The sequence below is a fragment of the Mycena indigotica genome (genome assembly GCF_014461135.1).
Source record: "Mycena indigotica strain 171206Taipei chromosome Unknown Mind.scaff0004, whole genome shotgun sequence".
Taxonomy (NCBI): domain Eukaryota; kingdom Fungi; phylum Basidiomycota; class Agaricomycetes; order Agaricales; family Mycenaceae; genus Mycena; species Mycena indigotica.
In genome coordinates this window covers 991,673-1,015,036 of record NW_023503003.1, presented here as the reverse complement: position 1 = coordinate 1,015,036, position 23,364 = coordinate 991,673, and the positions used below count along the sequence as shown (strand labels likewise).

At 50.7% G+C, this 23,364-nt stretch overlaps 8 protein-coding genes across 8 annotated transcripts; 4 read left to right on the top strand and 4 right to left on the bottom strand.

Moving 5' to 3' along the window:
• Positions 1-812: 812 nt before the first annotated feature.
• Positions 813-1,245, bottom strand: MIND_00416800 (MYND-type domain-containing protein; the record flags this gene model as incomplete). The annotated part of the gene is made up of 2 exons (XM_037360987.1): positions 813-1,024; positions 1,074-1,245. The coding sequence occupies 2 exons, from the start codon at positions 1,243-1,245 to the stop codon at positions 813-815; spliced, it is 384 nt and encodes a 127-aa protein (XP_037221279.1).
• Positions 1,246-1,866: 621 nt separating this feature from the next.
• MIND_00416700 (Protein YOP1) lies at positions 1,867-2,561 on the bottom strand (the record flags this gene model as incomplete). Its single annotated transcript, XM_037360986.1, has 3 exons — positions 1,867-1,977; positions 2,076-2,420; positions 2,472-2,561. The coding sequence occupies 3 exons, from the start codon at positions 2,559-2,561 to the stop codon at positions 1,867-1,869; spliced, it is 546 nt and encodes a 181-aa protein (XP_037221278.1).
• A 1-nt stretch (position 2,562) lies between these two features.
• Positions 2,563-3,026, top strand: MIND_00416600 (uncharacterized protein; the record flags this gene model as incomplete). The annotated part of the gene is made up of 3 exons (XM_037360985.1): positions 2,563-2,712; positions 2,757-2,869; positions 2,915-3,026. The coding sequence occupies exons 1-3, from the start codon at positions 2,692-2,694 to the stop codon at positions 3,024-3,026; spliced, it is 246 nt and encodes an 81-aa protein (XP_037221277.1). The 5' UTR covers positions 2,563-2,691.
• A 592-nt stretch (positions 3,027-3,618) lies between these two features.
• On the bottom strand, positions 3,619-4,242 carry MIND_00416500 (DNA-directed RNA polymerase subunit; the record flags this gene model as incomplete). Its single annotated transcript, XM_037360984.1, has 6 exons — positions 3,619-3,657; positions 3,703-3,741; positions 3,798-3,854; positions 3,902-4,017; positions 4,067-4,171; positions 4,224-4,242. 6 exons carry the CDS (start codon positions 4,240-4,242, stop codon positions 3,619-3,621), a joined length of 375 nt encoding a protein of 124 aa, XP_037221276.1.
• A 467-nt stretch (positions 4,243-4,709) lies between these two features.
• On the top strand, positions 4,710-5,642 carry MIND_00416400 (uncharacterized protein; the record flags this gene model as incomplete). Its single annotated transcript, XM_037360983.1, has 2 exons — positions 4,710-5,525; positions 5,580-5,642. The coding sequence occupies 2 exons, from the start codon at positions 4,710-4,712 to the stop codon at positions 5,640-5,642; spliced, it is 879 nt and encodes a 292-aa protein (XP_037221275.1).
• A 3,265-nt stretch (positions 5,643-8,907) lies between these two features.
• Positions 8,908-10,519, top strand: MIND_00416300 (uncharacterized protein; the record flags this gene model as incomplete). Its single annotated transcript, XM_037360982.1, has 2 exons — positions 8,908-10,392; positions 10,439-10,519. Exons 1-2 carry the CDS (start codon positions 8,914-8,916, stop codon positions 10,517-10,519), a joined length of 1,560 nt encoding a protein of 519 aa, XP_037221274.1. The 5' UTR covers positions 8,908-8,913.
• A 646-nt stretch (positions 10,520-11,165) lies between these two features.
• Positions 11,166-11,906, top strand: MIND_00416200 (uncharacterized protein; the record flags this gene model as incomplete). Its single annotated transcript, XM_037360981.1, has 4 exons — positions 11,166-11,243; positions 11,285-11,567; positions 11,618-11,757; positions 11,811-11,906. The coding sequence occupies 4 exons, from the start codon at positions 11,166-11,168 to the stop codon at positions 11,904-11,906; spliced, it is 597 nt and encodes a 198-aa protein (XP_037221273.1).
• Positions 11,907-12,102: 196 nt separating this feature from the next.
• Positions 12,103-13,358, bottom strand: MIND_00416100 (uncharacterized protein; the record flags this gene model as incomplete). The annotated part of the gene is made up of 4 exons (XM_037360980.1): positions 12,103-12,256; positions 12,576-12,977; positions 13,021-13,268; positions 13,326-13,358. 4 exons carry the CDS (start codon positions 13,356-13,358, stop codon positions 12,103-12,105), a joined length of 837 nt encoding a protein of 278 aa, XP_037221272.1.
• Positions 13,359-23,364: the final 10,006 nt, after the last annotated feature.

Here is a 23,364-nt window from a genome sequence, read left to right as displayed (position 1 = left end):
TTGTTTCGAATGTCCCTCTCGGCGCTGCCAACTTTGAATGGTAGGTTTGGCCGTTTTGACCACAGTAGTCGCGTGTTAGGCTTGTCAGCGGGGGCTGCAAGGTAAGCCGTGCTCCTTCTTAGTTTGCTTGCATTCACGTTGCTCTATTCTAGCATCTGCGCGTCGCTATTGGTATATTTTGCTTTTGTGCTGCCGCGTCATTTGTCTTCTTTTGTGATGCTGATTAATCTGCAGGCTTCAATCTCGTCTAGACCGCCTCATCATGCATGCCGACCTTGTTTAACTCGTTCGTAGGTGTGTGTGTCGGCTGCTTGTTAGCGAGTCGGTTTTGACGAGTTCAGATTTTGAAAATAGAGGAGCATGCAGTAATTGGCGCGTTGGCCGACGAGAGGTTAGATAGTCGTCGTCGGCGTTGTTTTACGACATTGGGGGTGTCGGCTGACCAACGTAGTGGTGTCGGCAGCTTGTTTGCGCGCATCTCAGGCCACCACCATTATAACTTCCTCATCAAGGTGTGTAGCCAGCTGTTTCTTACTTCTGAAAGCTTCTGCTCATTGGTGTAAGCAAATCCTGTCTGTTGCGACGCATGGACGCCTTCTTTCATCACGACTATCGGGATTGACTTCAAGATTCCGACCATAGAGCTGGACGAATCAAGCTCCAAATTGTATGCCTCGCCTGTCTTGGAAACCGCAACGCGAAACGTGGACCGCGGGCCAAGAACATTTAAAAACGTCAACCACGGCGTACTTATTCTCTCTCTTTCTTTGCCACTTCCTGTAATCCCCAGCAACACGGTTGAAAGCATTTTTTTAGGAGACGAACATCTCCGGCAGTTTGGATCTGGTCTGAGAGGCAAACATGAAACTCTTCCAGATGGTGTCGATGCCGACGTTATCGAGTATCATCGTGAGCAATATGATGTTGCGCGCTAAATACTTCAGAAATGCTGGCGCAAGTTGAGACGTCTTACTCAGTACAGCTGGCTCAACGTCACAAAAAGTCAAGTCTAACTTGCGATTCACTGCCGGAAGTGAGCAGACGAGAGAATTGTTGTTGTTATGAACTCTTACGATTCTCGGACTCAGAGTAGACGGTGTACAGAACGTTGCGTATGTCACCGCATCCCAGGGCCAATATGTTGACAGAGTGCTCTGGAGCGACATCTCGCAGCAACGACGTTGCGGGACCGGAGTTGCTGATGGGATGAAAGGCTCTGTTTCGAAAGGCTAATGGTCGCGCCATGACGAAGGTGATGGTGGTGCGAAGAAAGGGCGAGTGAGGTCTACTTGAATCATAATATGGGAAGAGCCGTCAAACAACCTTTCTTGATCTTCACGGTTCGGAGGTCAGGGTCGGCTACCTAAGTCGGAATCGGTGTAGTGGGCTTCATAGTCGCTTTCAAACACGAGTTCCAGTATCCTTGGATACAATAGCAGCCACCACAGTATTCTTCTTCACTGTTAGCGTTTTTAGGTGCGATGACACACGGCCCACCTCTGGAACAGATTTAGTGGGGACCTGCCTGTTCCCGCGGAATGCCTCAATCGTCATTGTTAGCCTCAAGCGAGGGTCGATACGAATGCTCTTGAGGGAACAGTGGAAACGCTTGTGGAGTTAACACCAAGGCAACTCACCGTCACCTGAGTATCACGTGTTCTGTCACAATATCGTATGGCATCACCAAAATACGTCGTCGTTAGGCAAAGGGCTAGGTTACGCGTTGTCACTTGTACATGTAGCGACTACGGGGGAGATGATTCGTAAAGGAGCATAGAGGTAGAGAGAGCCAAAGGGAAGAAGGAAGATCGTTCAGACAAGACATCTAGCGAATCGTTTGGGGTCGTTCACCGCAACCCAGCGAGCTCAATCGTGGAGCGCAGCATTGGCGGTGTCGGTCGTGGAGGTAGCGACGGCACGGGCGGAAGCGCTGGAGAGGATTGGCTTGAGGACCGCGACGTAGGTCGTTTGAGCACCCTAGAAACACGAGCAAAAGGGCAACGTAAGCATTACGCAATCACGGGTGAAAAAAGAAAAAAACTGCTGGCAAAGGCACACGAGGAAAACACACGCACGCGGAAAGCAGGCAGCTGGAGCCAGAGAATGAAGATAGTCTTGAATGACCAGTACCAGGGAAGGTAGTAGAGCAGGACACGGAGACCGAGTCCCTCAAGGAGATTGAAGAAACCGAAAACGACCCAATATGTGAGCCACTGGATGTCGTCCTGGGGGGCAGGCGTCTCAATGGCCTTGAATGAGAGGTAAGCAGGGAGGCCCCAGCCGACAATGTTGGAGATAAGGGCGGCGAGAGGGTTGATAAGGTGAAGAAGGACGAGAAGGCTGGCGCCGCCAATAACAGCGTAGGTTTTGGGAACCTGCGTACGCTGCTCGAAGTTGTTGAGGAAGGGGTACTTGGTGAGCTGGAACGAGGGTTATCAGCCAGAGTAGAATGGAGAAATGGCTAGACTCACCTCCTTGTCGAGCTGGTTGACGTAGTATGACGCCTTGCTCTGGGCCTGGAGATAAACAGGGTGCTGCTGTACTTTTTGGGCGGCGGACATCTATCAGAATGTCAGCAGCAGTAAGAGCACAACCACGGAGAGCCATACGGTTACGTGCAAAGAGTCGTGTGTGGTGGTAAAAGACAAGATACGGGATGTGCGTCACAGGTGGGTCACTCCATCCTTCGTCATGGACTACACGTCTCTCAAGGTAAGCAATCCTTCCATGGCATTCCCCACTAATCCTCTCCCCAGTCCCTCTACGCGACCTCTCCGGCATTCTCGCCACTTATTCCCGTTGGCCTGCTGCCATACCTCGCATTCATTCTCTTGCTTCTCACTTTCACTCTTGGCTTCTACGTGTCAACGTACGCGACTTCTGCTCTACTCTATCTCCTCTCACATATCGCTAGACTACCAAAAGCAGCTTTACCAGTCCGCGAAGTCGGCGTTGCATCCCTCGCCAGTGTTCTGGGTGGCTTTGGGGTCGTCGCGCTCTTTTGCACACTTGGAGTATATGTATAAATGCAAACACGCTTTCCAGCTCCTTCATGATGAACGTGTAAACCGTTGAGCAAGCAAACTCAGCACAAGTGCGAACAAGGAGCGAGCTTCTTCGTCTAATCGTCCCGAATAAATCAATCTTCCTTCGTTTGTGGGTCACGCTATGGCAAATGCATTGGAAGGTTATCACAATATTCAGGAGTCTCTTATCGCGGCTCTGGACCGCTACAGGAAATTCTTGTGGGCCGCGAATCCCTATTGAGATGATCTAGTCAAGAGCGCCGGGACACTTGACCAAACAGTCATTCAAAACATTGCTTTTGGAGCCTGAATTTGCGCATCTTAGTTGTCGGGTCCATGAGTTTTCGAGGTCAAACTGGCCTGGGGGCCGTCTTCACATGTCGTGATTCATGGTGCGAGTAGGGGTGGCAGATCGCAGCGGTAAACACTGTGTCCGACTCCAAATGAGAACCTTGACCAAATGAATCGGGAAATTGTCAACTCGTCCCGGGCCTGAACTGCCGCTTTAGAGTGTTGTTGACAACTTCCTTTCCTTCCGATGACGCTTGTTGTATTAGCGTCAAGAAGACCAGATGTGGAAGATTGCATATTTTCAGTTGTTTACTCTCCACCCGTGTTTGCAGGCCACACACTACGAAGCATTAAGCATCTCCGGTGCATTTCATGCGTGACTCACAGTATAAAAGATCGTTGAGCCCTCGTCCGCACTTCTGAGCTGTGGAATGTCATATCAATCTCCCTTTCATTCCAGGTATCACAGAAATCACCCACCTGCATCTCTTTTGAGTACGCTTCTAGCGCCCCGCAGGAAGGACATTTCTCCGAGACCTATTTCGGGGTCAGAAAAACAAAGGCAGACTGACAAAGCAACCAACAAGTGTCCCTTGATCTCCTTGCTCGTGCCGTTTTGTCTGAGTCTTACGTTTCTGGAGCAGAGCGGACGGGAAGGCGTCTGGGTCGGAGCGCGTCGTTATCTCCGTGTTTTCATAGGCTACAGATATCTGATCAACGTGGTCGACGAGTCAGGCGAGCCAACACACAGCTTGCAGGCTCGATATGGCCGCACTGCTCACAAACGACGGTGGTTTCCCCGTCTTTGGGCAAGTCCAGAAGAGTGCCGCAGTTGGGGCAGAACACGAGAGATCCTGGCCAAAAACGCGTCAGCTTCCTTATTGTCGCGTACACAGAGTTCCTGACCGATTTTGTTTGCTGCCATCAGTCGGTGTCACGTGTGACTCTTCCAGACTTGACGTCGACCTCCAAGTAGGGACAAGGCGAGCAGCCTTCTTTGATGCCCGTTGTCAAGTCCTTATTCTCTTTTTACTACTTCCACGAAAAAAACAATAGCATGTCCCGATACGGCGCGCTTTCTTTTGTCTGGCGACCCAAGATGTCGGTTTTGTGGGTCCCAGTGTGCAAGAGCGTATATATGCCGCCACACCTGCTGCTACATCCTCCAGATACCGGCTCTTCCTCTGTTCTCTCCTACCTAGCGATCGCACTACAAACGACCTTTCACGATTTGACGTTAACATTTCCACACCTCCACTGCATTGTTATCCTTGACTCGTTCGGGCGATCCACATACCCACGTGTACGACGCCACTCTCTTTCACCGAAAGCGCGGCATATATAACGACTCGATCCCATATTACTTTCATCCACTACCACTTGGATTCTACTATGCAGGCCACCAACCCAGAGCTTCCTCGCAAGATCAAATCTCTCCCATCCTCGGCCTTCGCCCGCCTCTCCCAGACGCTTATCACCGCCAATGCTCTTCATACCGATAAGGCCACCACCTTTGCGGCGACGACTACGCGTACTTTCCATGCTCGGAACAGGGCAGTCAAGCTTGGATTGGCTATTGACACGGTCAAGGCCTACAATTGCCCTCACCACAAAGTGTCTTATGTTCCGCTTCCTATTATTGAGCAGGAGGTCATCGAGCCTGCCATTCTTCCCATGCCCAAACAGAAGAAGCGGCGACCTGTTCTTCGCCTCGACATCCCGCAAGACATTCCTGTCAATGTCAACCGAGCCAGCGCTCTATACAGCATCATCGACCTCGTCTCCCCACTCCCATCCATTCCAGCAGTTAACGTTGTCGACAAGCGTTCCGGACCTTTGTGCGGGGTCTTGCCATGGAATGGCTATACTGGCCAAGGCGTCAACATCCAGGATCTGGCGGACCCAGACTTCCTTATCCCTACCCGGGAGGCACCGGCTCGGGTCATCCCACAACCTATCTTGATGCTCGAATTGGACGATGAGTCAGACGGTCTGGAACTGGGGTATCCTGAAGACGACAATGATTCAACCAAGACTTCGCCTGCTATGTCGGTCGAAACAGACTCTCCTTCCGCCTCGAGTGGGCCGAGCACCCCTTCGGATGTGGAAATGTCAGACACCTCTTCTGTCTCTTCATCTGGCGGAAAGCGGAAGATGAACAACGACTATGACGGCGAGCTTGACATCGTCTTCGAGAAACGACCCAAGGTAAGTAGTGTCGTGATGAACTGGACCGAGAACTGACGATTATTTCATCTTTAGTACGCTCGAAAGCCATGGACACGAGCTACGGACTCCGCGCCACACAAAGGTGTGGTGTGCTAGTGCCTTGACATATCGAATTCTGTCGTAAGTATTTATTTGCTTGCTGGTGTCCCCTCTCACACCCTCTTCCAGTGTCTCTACGAAAACGAAACCAGAAAACGAACTACACAAGGACATTGGACTACATCTCTTTCCGTGATCCCTCCCATGCCCATTCGATCGATTCGAATTCCCCTCCATCCTGTCTTTTCTCTTTTCCTCTGTCTGTTCTCTTGTTAACGACCTGCTATGTCGCCGTGGATCCTGTTACCCGCCCGTTCGCCGATGACCCTCTTATACCTTGCTTATACTAATATTCCTGTAATGTCTGTTCTCCTGCTCTCCCCCCTGTATCCATTTGTCCGTGCTTTGCTATCGTTTGTTATCGCTCTTGCTGTCTTTACCATGTACTTGCTGTCCTTTGTGTAACATATTCCTAGCCCTCACTAGGCCTCACTAAATTGTGCCAACGTTTAATTAACGCGCCGAGACTTTATCGGGATTGGTGTTCCGATATGGTACTCCAGTGGTAGTACTTTTACCTGGACGCCAGTTTTCTACGAGGCTTCAAGTGCATGATACTTGTTTAGTTACATGATTCTATTCCGGAAGCTTCTTTGGATCAGGGCGTTATACTCGCACTTTAGTACCGTGATACAGCCGTTTGCATAATTTCGTGAAAATGTCAAAAAGAATTCGCGCGCACGTGCCTGATGGCCGCCGCCGGCAAGCCTCATCAAAGCAGCAAAGCCGGACATTAATTTGCCGCGCATTAGGCACAGACTGGGCTTAACCCAAAATTGAGACCACAAAATATGTCTTCAGAGTGTACTATTTATAATCATAGAGGCTTATGTATTTACAAAGAATGTTTATGAGTACAGTACTCTGGCCCAAGTTGCCAAACTACTGTACTATTTCATTCAATTCTGCGGGCCTGTGACCTGTGACACATGTGGCAGAAATGTGCAATTCAGCCAAGGGGTGAATTTGGTGTGACCTCCTGCCTTATATGGAAGTTCTGCGCGCCGTAGGCGCGAAAACTTTTAAAAATTACCATTTTGGGACGGTTTAGAGCCAAAGAAACTTGCTGTGACCTGTGACAGGCAGAAAATTTTCGGCCAAAAAAGTCAATGTGACCGTGACAGGACTAATTGATTGAAATAGTACAGTATGGCTGCTAACCATCTATTTCCTGATCAATAGTGTCTACAATAAGTACATATAATCCTTCTCAGATATATTGGTCTACCAAGCAGCAATATGTTCCTACATCTGTGCTTACTTACCTGGATCTGAAATCTTCACAAGATCATGCAGGTCTATGTTGAAGTTTTGATGGTCTCAGTGTGACTCGCCGGAATGTTCTGGCACTTTCCACCTTATGCTGACTGATATTTTCCTGATTCCCTTAGAATATACTAGAAGAATGTATAACTAGTATATAAAACAGAATAGATAGTCAGCGTAGGGCATCGTTTGCCCTAACGCATAGATCACTCACCTGATTGCGATTGCAAACTTCTCGCTCTCTTTGATCCCGGATCAACGCTTATTTCAACAGTCTAGGTTGCCGGCGCCGGCCATCAGGCACGTGCACGCGAATTCTTTTTGACATTTTCACGAAATTATGCAAACGGCTGTAAGTATTCACATGCAAACTTTAAAATTTTGCAAGACGGTACGGGTTGCACGTGACACTGTGGTTTTTCTTCCTGCCACCATGGGCGATGCATCTACGAAGGCTCTTCGTCAACGCTTGACTGAAATTGATACTGAAACGGCGGCTCTTCATTCCCGAACTGCCAGACAGGCCACTAAGCGGCTCAAAGTCGTCCAACGACTGAAACGAGTTATCTACCCAGTTCTCACTCTCCCTGTCGAAATAACCTCTCTTATATTTTTCTATTACTCCCAGCTTCCAGGTTATCGCGCAGTATCACTCTCAGACTCGAAACATCACCACTGGCCAAACCCATTCATTCTCCTCAGCGTCTGTCGACAGTGGCGTCAAATCGCACTCCAGCTTCGTAAACTCTGGACGAAATGGAACATAACAGGGAATTACACGAAATACATAACCACAATCGAACGCCGTCTTCGTTTTGTCCTCAAACATGCTGGACCAAACCCTACAATCGAAGCTGAGTTTTACGGTTCACAAGACCCTGGGCCAGTGATACCGGAAACCTTGTTCAAGTCGGCAGAACGATGAACGAAGCTTGAGCTGACCGCAACCGTGCATTGTTCTCGGTGGAATTCCATCCGGGATCGTCTTTGCCGACTGCGCAGTCTGGCGATCTTTCCGCAGAGCGAACTACCGGAATCGGAATGTCCTATCACTGCATTCGAGCTTGCGCCACTGGAGGAGGTAGAGTTGGTCGACATTGATGCCACCATGATAATTCTTCCATGGACTCAGCTAAAACATCTTCGGCTATATTTGAATGACTTCGACTCGACAGACTGTCTCTCCGTTCTTTACCAAACAAAACGTCTGGAGATTCTTCACCTTCGCAGTTCCAAGCCACTGCAACGCTATCTTCAACGAAGAAGGATTGTATTCTTTCGAGATGGGCGGTTCCCACTCATCCTTAACTATGACAAAGGCCGTCGTTTCAGCTATGGATAGACTTGACGATCTCGCTGCATCTCGAGATGCCAGTGACTCCGAGTTCGATACGAGCCTACCAGTGAACCCGCCATTCGCATCGGAACCCGCGCCATAAAAAATCTGTGCTTCAGTTCCCCTCAATCTGACCCTCAACTTGAAGCCGTATGTATTTCAGAGGTAATTTTCAAGCGCTGAAATATATATTATAGCTTCACTTGTACACACTGCACACCGAGGCTGCCAGTGATTGACGTCAATTCGAGCTATTAGGTTCCCAGTTTTTTCACGCACCAAGAAACTTGAACGAAGTACATATTCTGGCATCATGCATCATGGTTCAACCAGTCACCAAAGTTTCGAAACTGCCAGAGAGGAAATTCTCCTACCACCTGAGTTGCAATTCTTTACCGTCCAAGTTAGTTCGGAGTAATATTAAGTCTATTACAGTCAACTTGAAGACGCAGACAAATTATTGCATGATTGGCTATCCGAGTAATATCCAAGTTCAAGATGATCATTAGCCAAATTGCTCGTACTACACGACTGCACTTGTAGATACCTAACCGCTTATCGACAAACTTGAATAAGAAGCTGACCGATATCTTTTTTTTGGCGCATGCCAACCAAATGCGGACAGTTCCATTCGGGGATAAAACTTTTGTCTCTGAACCAAACACGATGGCACAACCCTCAACAGAATCCCTACGCCGACAATTGGAAGAAATCGACGCCAAATCAGCCGCACTTCACGCAGAACTCGCGGAACTAGCTTCCCAGCGAGGCGGCGTTGTCCAGAAACTCAAAGCCGTTACTTGTCCCCAGTTCGCTACTCTCCCGGCCGAGATTACCACCCAGATATTTTCGCACTACCACCATGACAACTATGTCAAGGTCCTCAGTCGAAAGCTCCCCATTCCATTCATCCTCGCGGCCGTGTGTGGGTCATGGCGTCAAGTAGCGCTGCAGATGCCCCAACTTTGGACCCGGCTGATGTTCGCCCCGTTTGGATATGCCGATCCAAAGAACGTGGAGCGCAAGTTTAGGGACTGCGTTGCATACGCAGGCGAAAACGCGGGGCTGGACATCGTTTTCCATGGACCGGCATCGATTGTCAGGGTCCAGACTATCTTTGAAAAGGCGGAGCAATGGGCGGAGCTCGCGATTGGAGAAGGAATGTTCCGTCAGTCGAGCGGCAATTGGAACTTCGTTCACGGTCGTCTCACTCGCCTGCGAAGCCTGACAATCTGGGCGGAATCGTCAGGTTGGGGTGGGAGGGAGTCCAATTTCGACCACGTTCCACCCATCACTGTATTCGAAACGGCGCCATTGCTGGAGCATGTCGCGCTTCTAGACATCGATGCAGAGATGTTTTCTCTCCCGTGGACCCAACTGAAGACCCTCGAACTCTTATCCCTCCGAAGTTTCGACACAGAGACAATTCTACCCATTCTTTGCCAACTTGTCCAACTCGAAACCCTCAATCTCCGACTCCCCATTGAAGCCCCTCCTCCAGATTCGGCCCCAGTGCGTCTTGAGCGCCTTGTATCTCTCACCATTGACTGGGTTCTATATGCCAACACTGCTGCCAGGTATGAACCAATGGGTACGATGGGTGCTGTCCAGATACTACGCCTTTTTGAGCTCCCTATACTCGAAGAACTTACCACAGAACTATTTGACTATCCAACTGTAACGGCCCTCGGAGAGCTGCTCACGCGATCCGGCTGTACCTCTTCCATGCGTCGTCTGGCGTTGACTGCCGACCACGGACAAATCGACCCAGACGCGATTTTGACGGTGATCCCACGACTCGACAAGCTTCGAATTGTCGGACTGGAGTGGCGCCAGCTCATCTCCACTATCCATCGCCTCGCCAAAGATACCGCTCCCCAAATCCGGGATTTACAACTGGAGACTGTTCCTGGGCGTATTCCTTATGCTCAAATCGCTTCGCTCCTCGCAGCGAAGACGACTTCCCAAAACATCAATCTTGTGATTCCTCCGTTTGAAGAGGGCTACGATGGGCTCTCAACCAGCCCACAAGCAGACCGTGCGGCCATGGACAAACTGCGTAGCGTGGTCTTGTCTCCGAATGGCCCAAACATCAACATTCAAGGCATGTCTCCCGCTATTGCTGCGCAACTTGAGCAGATTGCGGTCAGTACCCATTTTCCCGATGCTCTCTGTTCTCATCTGTCTGCAGCCGCCTTTGTACACCCTCGGAGTTGACACCGCTGATTCAGATTCCAACACACATGATGGAGATGGAAAAACCTGTAAGTAACCTATAGTATGGCATTGTAGCACGAAAGTGTAAATGCTATTACTCGCCTCGTCTTACCTTACTCTGCTCGATCGATCGCGTAAATATGACTTCCTTATCAGACGATTCACCCTTAACAGTCAACCTCAATGTTAGTGGAAATCGACGGCCTCGTCCTCCCTCCGACCGTTGAAGATCTTCCTCGAGCGGTCCAAGCAAACAGTGTGCCATCCTTCAAACCAGTGAACCACAAACTGACGATTTGCCCACCCTGCAGTACAGTCCGACTATAACAATCGGCGAGCAGAACTCGAAAATGCTATCACAAAATCTCTCGGAAAGCCATACACGATCGATGTGGACCTGCGTGCTGCTTGGCCGTATGCCAACAGCAACGGATGCTCGAATTTGGGTGCTTTAGTCGTTGAGTTAGTGTCTTAAATCCGCACACATTGGTCTGAGAGACTGAGACTGTTTCAGGTATTTTGAGGGGTTCATAATGGCGCTGGAAGGCTACGTCGAACTGTACGAGGAGGCCGGAAAACACTGTTTCAACGGTGTGGTCATGCAGCAAAGGATTCAGCTCAAGGTCAGCCTCCAAAATTTTGAATGTGGCGGCAGAATGTGACATTCTAGCACTGGCAGCTCAATCCTCTTATCGGCCGATATGCGAGCGTGGTATCCCAGTCCATTGACGACGGCGTTTATTCCATCCTGTTTCACCCGTACTGGTTTGGTAGAGCGCGTTCGTTCCCCAGAGACCACTGCAGTGTCTCTAACATACAGTGCATTATCGATCGCTTCCAAGTGCCTATGAATCTCTTGGGACATTCCTTCAACCTCTTTACACAACGCTCCATAGACAAAAACTACGATCCCGCATGTGTGGAAGCCGCACGGAGTGGTCTCAGCCAGCTCCTGCGCACACGAGTAATACTTTCAGACCCCAATTGGGGCGAGATTTACGGCGTATTGCAGAGGGCAAAACCGTCTTTTGCCGATATTGACCTCGGTCGCACCGCGCTAGAGCGATTCGCAGAGCTTCGCGATCGACTGCAGGCGCTTCCAGGTCAGCCATTATTCCAATTACATTGTTGATCCCAAGCAACCCTCCGACAGAAATGCACGAGCCGGCCATAAGACAGCAGCTCGAAAATAGGTTAGGTGGCTCGGACCTCCAAATCCGGATCCGAGTATTGGAACAAGATTTGTCAGAATTCGAGCCTGTCACGACTGAGCCTGGTATCATGTTTATCCAGGTGAAATCCTTATGGTTGTCGCTCCCCTTCACTGATGGTCAACTCTACATTAGTTCACTCCAAACGGATTCTGCAATGGAGATCGGTATCTTGGGGTGAATCTACTGGAACATTTGACTGGAGTCATCGTTTCATTGTGGTTATCCTAAATTATTTCCTAAGCCAGTGTGTTGGTATTGGTCATTGCTTGGCTGTAGTCAGAGCATGTTATAAGTAGTAAGGTAGGGGCCGTGGGAACCCCGCACGTTGACTAATCCATCAATTGATGGCATCAGCGCCATCATTTGGCACAAGAAATTTTTAATTTCTATATTATGGCTCAAAAACTATGTGAACAACATTATATTACTTGATATGAGCAATAGATGCCTTTACTTGGTCAATCATAAACTGAGGAAGCATACGATGGCCCTTGTAGCGGCGCTGCACATAGGCAAGCTCTTCACCGTTGAGGCCACCCGAGTAAGCGGAGATGAAGCGTGCTGCACGATTTGCATATCTATTACAATTAGCTGAGAATAAGGGCACAATTGAAAGCACACCGTAAGATTGATAGCTGTGGAATAGCATCCAGTGCGTTCTTCATGTTTTCCTCCATTTCATCGATTGTTTTAGTCTTGTCAGATTTACGATAAATCGCCTTTGCTGCGCCCCAGTACATTTCTATAAAATTCAGTTCACAATGATATTTTGGATAGAAGTCGCAGACATGTCCGCGGCCTTCAACGAGTTCCTGTAGTGCTGATTTCTGAGCCACAAAATCGGGCTGACAGAATATTGCTCGCCGGCAGCAGCAATCAGTCGCGTTGGGTTGGCACTTGAAGCCTGGGCACTGCGCATTCATCCCATTGCGATAGAGGCCACGCTCCCGGAGAATTTGCTCCATGCCCTTGAACCAGCCCGGCATCGTCGGGTGGCCTGCGGGCCAATAGAGCTGCTGCACAGATCCATCCGCCATCCGTCCGGGGCACATCTTCGGACCATTGGCTGTGTTGGTCCATGTTGCGTGGGGTCCCTTGGGCATCTTGCGGGCAGAAAGGGCGTCAGCGGCGCGTTTTTGATGACTTGGCGCGTTGTCGAAGAGGAATAGGCCAGTGGCGAACTTGTGCGTTTTCGATTCAAAGATGTCGATTGCGTTATCGACATGGGCAAGCAGCTCGTCATTCGTGAAGTAGCCGTCACGATTTTTACCTGCTCGGAAGAAGAGACGAGCCTCCCAGCTGTAAAATGTCAAAAAAAGTGAAGCAGGAAGGCATCACGCACTCATCCAATCGAAGACGACCCCAGTGCGCAACTAGAAAGTCAGAAACCATTATTGAGTCCCCTTCGCCCTTTGCTTCTGGTGTCGGCTTAACCAGGGTGTTGATCCATCCAACCTTGCGACGGTCATTCTTGTAGAAAGTCGACTCATCATGCGTGACGGGAATGAGTTGGAGCCTTTGTCCGATGTACTTTCCTGTCAGCTTGAAGGCGTCACCATTCGGTCGTGTTGCCTCCTTGCCCACCCGTGGCTGTAGCCTGATTCAATCAGCCCTGGCAGTTGCCACAGTATCAGATTTCAAACAGACTGGCACAGCCAGCGGCCTGGCAAAGCCACACATATTTCAACCATCTGCCTGCCGGCCCTGTGATTGATATTGATTCCTTGTCATTGTGCCGATCCTCTGCCGTTTGTCACCCAAATAGTTTTAACACAACCTTGAATTGGTCCTAAAGTACTGCCTAAACTTGGTGCGGTGCTGGAGCTACAAACAACTCCACTAGCACTGGCTAAGCCACTCCCTCCCTTCACCTAATGTTGACAATTCCTCCAAGCCTGTGACCAGCACCGAGTTAAAGACTCTCGCTGGTTCTTCTGCGAGTCGTTCTTGCTCGTTCGCGGCAAAAGCCCTCGTGATTGTCACGCTTGCGACAGCTGGCACAAGTGATTGGAAACTTGAATAGAATTCAGGACAGCGAGCGATACAACAATGATACCAAGTCGTTAACACAAACAAGCAAGCAAACACAATTCATATGTCCGTCTCAGAGAATCTGCATGTCATTGTCTGTAAGTCCATCGAATGCACCATCCAAAACACCTTCATCCTCCTTGACAACGGCTCGGACCGCATTTGCAAGGGATCTACCCCATTCGGAGTAGAAGCGCCGGCCATCCGTCGATGAATGTCTACCTGCCGCAATGCATAGGCCCGTAGGCCTGCAGCAACATGCATGTTGACGTCGTCCCGTTGCCTGTCAGCACGAACCTGCCACTGATTCTGCGTCCATCGGAGCGACCGCAGGACTCGCTTCATTTCCTCTCGCAACAATTCGACCTCCTCCTCCCATCGCTGCTCTTACGAGCGCGAGCTTTAGACCACTCGACCCGAATTGCTGTAATGTAACCGTTGAGTTAGAAAAGCGGAAATGTTGGGTCCCACTTACAATCATGAACCTCGCTGCCTTTGTTGGACCCATGCCAAATCCAAGAAACCCGGTTCGTAACTCGGCGGGTGTTCGGCTCGCTGCGTGTCTTTCTTGACCCATCTGCTCCATGAAGCCGCTGCGTGGCTGCTGCATCGATCTCAGCTTCAAACCGACAATTGATATCCTCGTCGTTGAGCCTTTTGAACTCAGGCGCAAAACCCGGTCCTTTTAGAGCAACGATGGCGGCTTGATTCGCTCGATAAGCTGCCACGATCCGAGCTATTGCCTCTGCCAATCGCGACATCAACGTCGCCGACCTTGTACGTGCTCGTTGCCCAACCATATGGCGGTCACGAAACCATATCATATGCATTTGCGATAGAGGCGAGTTCGCAGCGTTACGAGGGCATCTGCACATTGCCCACACCGAACTCTGGCTTCTGTTTCGATAACGCGAGAGGTGTAATTGACCGCGCTGCTCGGCCGTAAGATCGGAGGGAAGATATAACTTGATATATTCAGGCTGACATTCGGGCTCGTTCACGTCGCGTTCGCATCGTCAGCTTCGCGCAGAGTTTCAATGCCAGGCATGTAGGTGAGTTGCAGATGTTGAAACGAGCGCAATTGTTTGAGAAAAGACACTCGGAGCTCTTGAACTTGGCTCGCACGGTCGGCGGTCAAGGTCTTGCTCTTAAGAGTCGCTTGAATCTTCCGTCTAACAGACAGACTTTGAATTAGATCAAACCTTCAATTGAGAAACACCACTCACTGTATGTGTTGCAATTGTAATCCAGCTTTGATGAATGCAACCACAGTCTTCGTCCCCTCCAAGAGCGGTGCATGACCAGCCCGAGCTTCTTCGACTTCAGCCTTCTTAAGCTCGTCCCACGATTTGACGTTCACTCGGTCCATCTATGTGAACTCAATCAATGAGTTTCCAATCTACGCAATAACAGACCTTCCTGCCCACCAACTATGACAAATGGGCTAGCGTTCGACGTCGGATCCTTGTACCAGGCATCCATGCGACTTTTCCACTCTTTTCTTTTCTTGCTAGAGATGCTCTTGTCGAACTCCGCGAATTCAATGCCTTGCACTCGTCGTTCAGAGATGGCGACAATCAAGCGCCGAGCAAGTGTCTTTCCTGGGCGAACATCGTCAGTGCGAAGTTGGAGATTTCATAAATCGGACACTTGCCTAAGTGGATGTTTTTCTCGAAATTCAACTGATCGATGCGATCCTCCAAGACATCTAATCGTGCGCCTTCCCCCATCTCCTTAGTCGCCCAGCTTGCAGGATTGAGGCTTGCCCAAACGCGCTCCATTGCCTCCCCGTCAGTTTTGCCAATTCCCAGGAGATAGGCAAGGGCAAGTTGCGCTCGACATTGAAGCTCATGGGCGCCAGCATGCCAAACTGGAAGGCCAAACTGGATGTCGACGTTTTCGAATTCTGTGGCTAAATTGCTGGTATCCGCATTGCCTTTCCGTATTTTTTTCGATGCGTTGGAAAAAGTTCACCATCCATTGGCAAATAATGTCATATGCAAACCCATAGCTGAGTAACTTCTCCATCCAGAGTGTGCAGGCGACAATCCAGTCCACATTCGCATATCTAGGGAAGATCAGACAAATAAACAGCTGTGATAAGATGAATACTTGTACCTTTCGCCCTTCTGAAGATCGCCGAGTCCTCTTCGGCGCACTAGACCATGTCGAGAACAGACACAGCCCGCTACCCCGGAGACACGAAGACCAGTCGTGAGACGTGTCTCTTTTTGGAGTAAAAGCCGCGAAGGCCACGCAAGAGCTGACCTGAACCTGATTAGTATAATTGTCATTAACGAGAACACTACTTGCGTCTTTCTCCGCCACATAATTCTTGAGGTGTTCCTTGTAGGCCGTCGACTCCACCTAAATAGCCCAGTCCTGGTCCTAGAGACGGGTCGTCACGTTCGTTGGCACGCAGGCGATTCTTCAAACGGAAGTTTGCGTCGATAGAAAGCATGAGCTTATACAGGTATCTGAGAGACGTGAGTTTGTAGATGTGGAGTTCACAGCAAAACAGACTTGTTTTGCTCTTTCACATTTTGCCAGCCTTCCGGCAAATTGCGACCTTCGTCTGGACAAGCCCAACAAAGGACGGCTAGCCCTCCGGGCTTCGTTGACACCATCCCGCCAGGCTCGTGAGCTCTCCCTGCCCGTTTCATGCGTTTTAAGAAGTCGTACTGCCTAGCCATACGACCAAAAAGCCTTGTATCGATCCTGTAAGTTATGCCATCTCAGAAAACAGCAACCATGCAATCACTAAGCAACTCACAGGTGTATCCTCGGTCTGAGTTGGGTCTTGTTGCCTCTCTAATGCACGGATAAAATCGTGTGTGGTGACGTTGCCAAGAGCCCGCAGCAACCGGAAGTGCTCAAGCACCGCAAAGGTCGCACAGGTCGCAGGACTGACCACCGTCGCCGGATACCAACAGTTGCGAAGTAATTGCTCCACAGTGTCGGTGCCATTGGTGTTGTTGCAATCACAATATTGAACGTCCACGTTGTAGATGCCGTTCATGTCGATAACCACCATGGCTCGTCTGGCGCCAGGGAATGGGCAAACATCTCCATCGTGGCCCAGTTGATGCAATTCTCCGAGGCCATTGACGCCCTCACCGCTAGTTTTGCGGTGATAGAGGGAAACTCGGGTCCAGAACTGTCCGGTCCATTTCTGAAGGAAGCCGTCAATAAAAGTGAAGGATAGAAAGTGTAATGTAGCTTACTTGCAACGTATGGAGGGGACGCCGAGCATGCTCTTTTTTGACACAACCCTCACAAAGAATGTGGTCGCCGCATTGTTGACAGCGAAAGAACCGATGGTCGGTCTCAGTTATGGGGGCTAAACACAGCTTGCAGTGAGCTCGGCCGCCCAAACCGTCGTGCCGGGCGAGCTCTTCTAAGAATACTGGGGCAATGCGCTTCCACATGAGCATTGGATCATCCTGAGACAGATGAGTGTGTATTATAAGCATTTTTTTTCACACACAGAATTGTACCGCTTTCGTTTGGTCAGTTCTTCATCAAGAATAACGTCGAAGGAAGATATGGTGGACGCTATGGCGTCAAGCTCCTCTGCGTCGTCTTCAGGAAAGGGCATCCAGCCCTGGAGTTGCGGGTCGGCTTCTTCAACCTTGTGGGTGCGAGGACGCTTTCGAGGCGACAAATTCAGACCAGCTAAGGTTCCCCTTCGTCCATCGACAGACAGTGTGATTTGCTCATCTTGGGGCTCCAAATCGATATTGTCGTCGAAGTAGACATGCCGCTGAGCGCGAGTCAGAGGCGCCATGAAGAGTTTTCAGAGAAGAGAAGAAGAATTGATGATTTGATCGGGCCGACAGACGAGTTTGTCATATCGGATTGCAAATCCCACTGAAAACATGAAAAGTTTTGTATTTTGTACGAAGAACGCCAATGAAACTAGAGAATAGCGATTTTTGTGTATCTAATCCTCAACAGGGCCAGTCAGCCGGCCACTGCGCAGGGCTAAGAAATCTGTAGAGGTAAATCGCTCCCCACTTGAAGGTCAGTATCGTCCTTGTTCTGGCTGAGGGAAAGGGTCCATCGAGATATGCCTTGATTGCTGCGTCGCCTTCGCTCGACGAAAAGTTGAGAAAAAGTTGGGAAGGGCCAGAGTTGGAAGACGTCTGGTCACCCGAGACGCGCGAAATTGCGATGAAGGAGGTTCTGGGCTCGCAGGCAAGGTATAACCCGAAAAGTTACGCGGAGTATTTTCTGCGGCAGGGGTCGTTTGAGTCTGGGTGAACCTGGAGATGCGCGAAAATTCTTGTTGTCCTTTCGCCTGGACAGATGCTGGCAGACTGGCCACATCGGCCGCGGCCGACACGCGAACTGGTAGCATTTGCGCGGGTAGGCGAAAGACCCGGGATGGGGCGGACGCGGCCCTCAGCCTCAGCTCTTCGAGTCAAAATTTCCGTATCTGCCTCCACGGCGATGAGTTGCCTCAACACAACGGGGTCTTGGTCAGTCGAGTAAAACGACTCTACAAATGATCCAGTAAGCGAATGAAGGCTAAAGCCGATTTGAAAACATACGCAAGCTGAGACCTAGTTGCGCTTGCAGAGCACGAAGTTTCGGCGGTGTCGTTGAAAAAGTCGATGAAGGCCTCAGCCTCCGACTCGGAGGCTGTTAGAGTCCCAGAGTCCTCCGAGTCCGAATCCCCGCAGATGGTCGTGGGTGGATTCGTCGCGTCAGAAGGAGGGCTGACCGGCGAGTCAAGACTTGCGCATTCAAGGTCGCCGCTCACTACTCGGGCGGCGTTGGTAGGGGCGGCGTGGGGCTATGGGCGAACAGATATCAGCCGTCATTCAAGTTAGATGTGTGCCAGTGCATTGCTCACATTGGTCAGGGGATCGCCGTCGTGTGGCGTGGCTGAGTCGAAAGGGTGAGTAAGTACTGAGAGCTAGGTAGAATAGAGGACACGAACAACGGGGCGTGGTCACTGGAAGCGGCGAAGGAGACTTGGACATTTGTTTGGGCGCGTAAGTTTTGGGGGCCGCGTTTCTGTTGGGGCGACGAAAAGCAGATGGCGTGGTTCGGGTTTAAGTGAAAGTCTGTGAACCCGATGCAATCGCCTCATGTGACTGCGTTGTCAGTACGATCGCCGTTGGCGAAGAAAAAAAGGGCCTGAATTTGCCGTACTCGCTTGGGGACTTATCGCCAAATGACGCATCTTGAAAACTGCATGCATGTTGCCAAGTGGGTCTACTAGTCTCGTACTCGTAGCCATCAACCTGTCGTTTTTTCAAGTTGGCCGTCACGGTGACGCTCGCAGCTCCTTCACTCGATGGCTAAGACGGCTAGGAACAAGAACTTATTTGGTGCGCACCGCAATAGCTGTTAGACGAACGCACAATTTTTTTTTTCGCAGTTCCGCATTTCCGGCCTCCGGGTGCCAGGGAAATCCCCCATGGTCAAGCGCTTTTGGTTACACGCCTCCTGGCGTGCATCGGCAGTTCACTGCAAGGACGCCCATGCCGACCGAAGAAAACCTTTACCGCAGCAAAACGCGTCCCCGTCCATGGACAACGTCGTGGCAGACACCGAGGACTTGTGTGGCCTTTGCCATCGGCTCTTCTCCTCGCCCGTCCAGTGTGTCGCTTCCTTCCTTCAAGTGCTCAAATCCCGACCATGTTGACCACTCTCCAGACTACATCACATCCCACTGGATTTCCGTTGGGTCGACGACCCGTGCGGCCATAGCTTCTGCTGTGTCTGCCTCTCGTTATGGCTGATCGAGAACCACGACTGCCCCGCCTGTCATCAGCGAATCCACCATCGGCCTGTTCCCAATCGTCGCCTCCAGTGGGAAATCCGACGCAAGTACTGCCAGCAGTGGTACGATGCGAGCACAGTCGATATGCGATTCAGAGGTTTTCATTTTCCAGCCGAATTCCGTTTAGTTCGCTTGTACCCCGGGACGAATCGTAGACTGTTGCCAATCTAATATACTGATTGCTGGCCTTGCTTTCTTGCCCGTTTGTTTGCTTCTTACAGACCGATGGCCGGGCGCGTGCCTGTTTGTGACCACGTTATCGATTCCTTGAAGTTTGCCACTGACAACAACTTACAAAGCTCAAGCATGTCCGACTTGACCCACGACTCGGAGCAGGCGGCCACCGCCCTTCAGGCGCAATTAGCAGATGCGCAGCTTGAAGTTCAGAGACTCCAGTCTCAGGTTGCCAATATCGAAGGCATCCAGCTCGTCCCACTACACAAGAAAATTAGAAGTATGGCCTTTCTTTTCAGCAACATTCAAAGACGAATTGACCATTTTGAAAGCTCATGCAAACGGGCTCTTCTTCGCCGTTTTTCGGGCCGAAAGATTGGGGTGGCTGAGGGCTTGTGAGTGCAGCTAGATAAAAGATAGGAACTCCGACTCCAATTGACCGTTTGCTACAAAGCTCCGCCCTCCACCAAGCCGTCTGGGGCTTTCCGGGCATGATTTACAGGTCGTACACCGATCTTGATATGGCTCTCAAGGCGTTGTCCCACGCAGAAATGCTTGGGCTGACTTCCAGCAAGACGATAGCGCCAGGAGAGTTGCATTTACCCATCTCGATGACGCCACTCCCTGTCAACATCGAGGACCTGGATGCCGAACCAAGCCTCCGCCCTGGAGAGTCATGGTATGTTTGCATTGAAGGTATCCGACCAGGCGTATATGCAACATGGTGAGATCTATTGTCAGTCCCAGACGTCGAAGGACACTGATAGCGAACTCAGGATCAAGTCTGCTGCCAACTGGCATGGGATTGAGGGCGGTAGACATAGACAAGCGCAATCGTTTGAAGATGCTCTGGAGATCCTTGCGCGTGCCAGAAAGGATGGGGAGTTGCGGGTATCGAGGGTTGCTTCGACACAACCAGTAGGCAGAACCATTAAATCAGACCCCCTGTTGGGTTGGGTGTACGTTTAACGTGGTAATGGCATGTATTGAATCCAATCTTCAACTTGAAAGTACATCAAGGTTTGCCCTCACTGGCACTCAACTCCTATCGCGCGCTGAGGAAAATAAGGTGTGGGGCTGGCATTGCTCTTGCTTGGAATATGGCGTTTACACGCACTTGTATCGTGCCATTCTCTGACGATTCACGATAATATCTCGGTGTCTACATTGGAGCTCGTCAATTCTGTCCCAGGAAAGAAAATGCGGGAAGACATACGTTTGTCGATAGCGACGGCTTGCCTCTCGACTGCGCCTTCTTCTTCTCTCGTCCTCCGAGGCATCCTTCTGTATCAAACGGTCCCTAGTGGCCAGAGGGTTTGATGTCAATGGCGCCAGGAGCTTCATGGCTTGGCTTACCGCTGCATCCGCTCTCGTGCTTTTTTCCTCAGCACTAGGCGATTTCTGTAGGGCCAAGGCACTCATATCAGTAATAAAGGACTGTGCTTAGTTCACTGACTTCGTGCGATACTTAGCGCAAGCTTCTCGTCGAGCCACCAATGCAGAGTTGCTTTGGAAAGTTGAAGTCATCGTGGCACAAGTGGCAGTGTACAAACACGGGCCGTGACAGTATGAAGTCAACGAGAAGTGCACAGATTTCATTCAGTGAACTCATTACACAAGCACCGTCGATATGTAACTCGTAAGGTTCTCCAGTTCGCGTGGTGAATGTTGTAATGGCGGGTTCGCTGGGGTGAGGACAGACTTCGCCCTGGATAGGCTCGCTGTGTCCAAGCTGGTAAACGTAACCGATAGAGCTCATAAGCTCGCGCCAAAACAGTCCCATCCCAACGCTACCCAAAAACATTTAGGAATCCAATCAAAACGGCAAATTGGAGGGCTAACCTCGATATATGGGCACACCGCGACGAGCATGGTCTATTTTGAAGCAATCCGCAGCCATAGAGGCCCGTCCGACAGTAAGGAGTGCAGCAACGATATAGTGGACCATTCAAGAGTAGCACCAAGTACAATGAAACGGGCCGCCCAGTCGGACTTCCTGGGCAACTCACGACGCCGAGCGAGGTAAAAACGTGGGTTGAACATAAGTTGACGAAGAGATGAATCTGAAGGTCGGGGAGGCGACGAGTCTGACGATGCCGCTTGCCCAGCTTGAGAACGTAGAACTCGATCGGAGGAAGGAGTTCCTGGGTTGGATGTAGTAACTTGGCGTCGCCGCGGAGGGAGGGTGAAGGGCGAATGGGAGAAGAAGCGGTAGAAATATTGTTGTTGTCTGCGCCATTGCCACGGGAGCGCAAGAGGCGATTCCGCTGGTTTCGGCGGACCGGCGAATAGAGCATAACTCGACGAGCCTGCCAGTGAGCGGGCGAGGACTTCAAGTTGAAGTGTCTTGAAATCCGTTGCTGATTATATGGAAGTGCAACCTAGCCAGACTGGCGCATTACAGCGGCTTGTAAGAGTTGAAACACTCTTGAATCTAGATAACCCTGTCGCATTGGTGACAACTGGAAGGTTGGCACACTGGCGCTGAACCATTGTTTTGGGCCAGCAGGGTCGCAAATAAATGTAGCCTAGAGCCTTGGAGGTAAAACTAGGCGGGTTAGCCTGAGATCTTCGTTACGGGAGGCATGAACCGCTCAAATTGGGCAGATTTTGCCGTAAGATCGCGAACAAATTTCACGCTGAGAAAATGATGAGTTTGGTAACCATGAAATGACTTGGCGATACTTGCAAGTTAACAGCGAGTGCGACAGGCTGCGGCGACGTCGAGCTCCGCGGGATCGCCTTTTCTGTTTTTTTTTTGTTTCATGTGACCCAATTGATTGCTTCTTTCCGCCATCTCCACCACAAGCCACTCAAATGCGGCCACAAGCCACTCAAATGCGGTTATGAAAATTGGCAATGTCACTGTGGACCCGGACACAGTAACCAAAAGGTACCAAAATGCATCGCGGTCAAGGCTAGCGAATGCCGTTACTGCCCTTCAATGGTGCACAAAAGGCCACAGCAACGATTGCACGACCTCGCTTTCTCCCAAGTCGCACTTCTCCGTGGTGCCAGGGCCATATTTGCCTGGTCCGACTCGTCGCACAGCTTCAACTTCTCTCCCCGGCTCCATGGCATCTTTATCGGTCGACGTCTCAGCGGACACCTCCAATTCCAGTATGTCTGCGCTGCTCAATCTCAGGCTCCGCGTTACTAACTAACTATGTTTCCACAGTGCCAGCCGAATCAGGGCAGCGAAGACGGCCGCGTGGCGGAGAGCGCCGCAAGCGAACTTTCAGGTAATCTCTCGTTCCACTGGCAATGACTGCTTCCAAGCTAAATGACACGGGCAGCGGCTCTGCGACCTACTCGACGCCACGAACAGCCGCGACTATTGTCAACACCGTGGTTAACGTCAGTGTTACCTCCTCTCCGCCCATCGCTGTTCTGCCAGTCGAGGACTCTCAGACTGCAAGTTCTGTCTCCTCAGGAGAACTTTCCGACGCATCCAACACCACTGGCACTGCCGACAGCCCGCCGCCCTTCCTATTGGACGACGAGCGAGCGAGCAACTTGACCAACGCGCTCAGGCGCTGCTGAACATGGAGCGTTTCAGAGAGCTCCGTCGACAGCGGTTTCTTAATCGCAGAGCGGAGGGTCATCGCGCGCACTCAGAGGAATTGACAACAACTCAACTTTACCTCGACGGCGGCCTGTTTCACCCACCACCGAGCCCAAATCCCC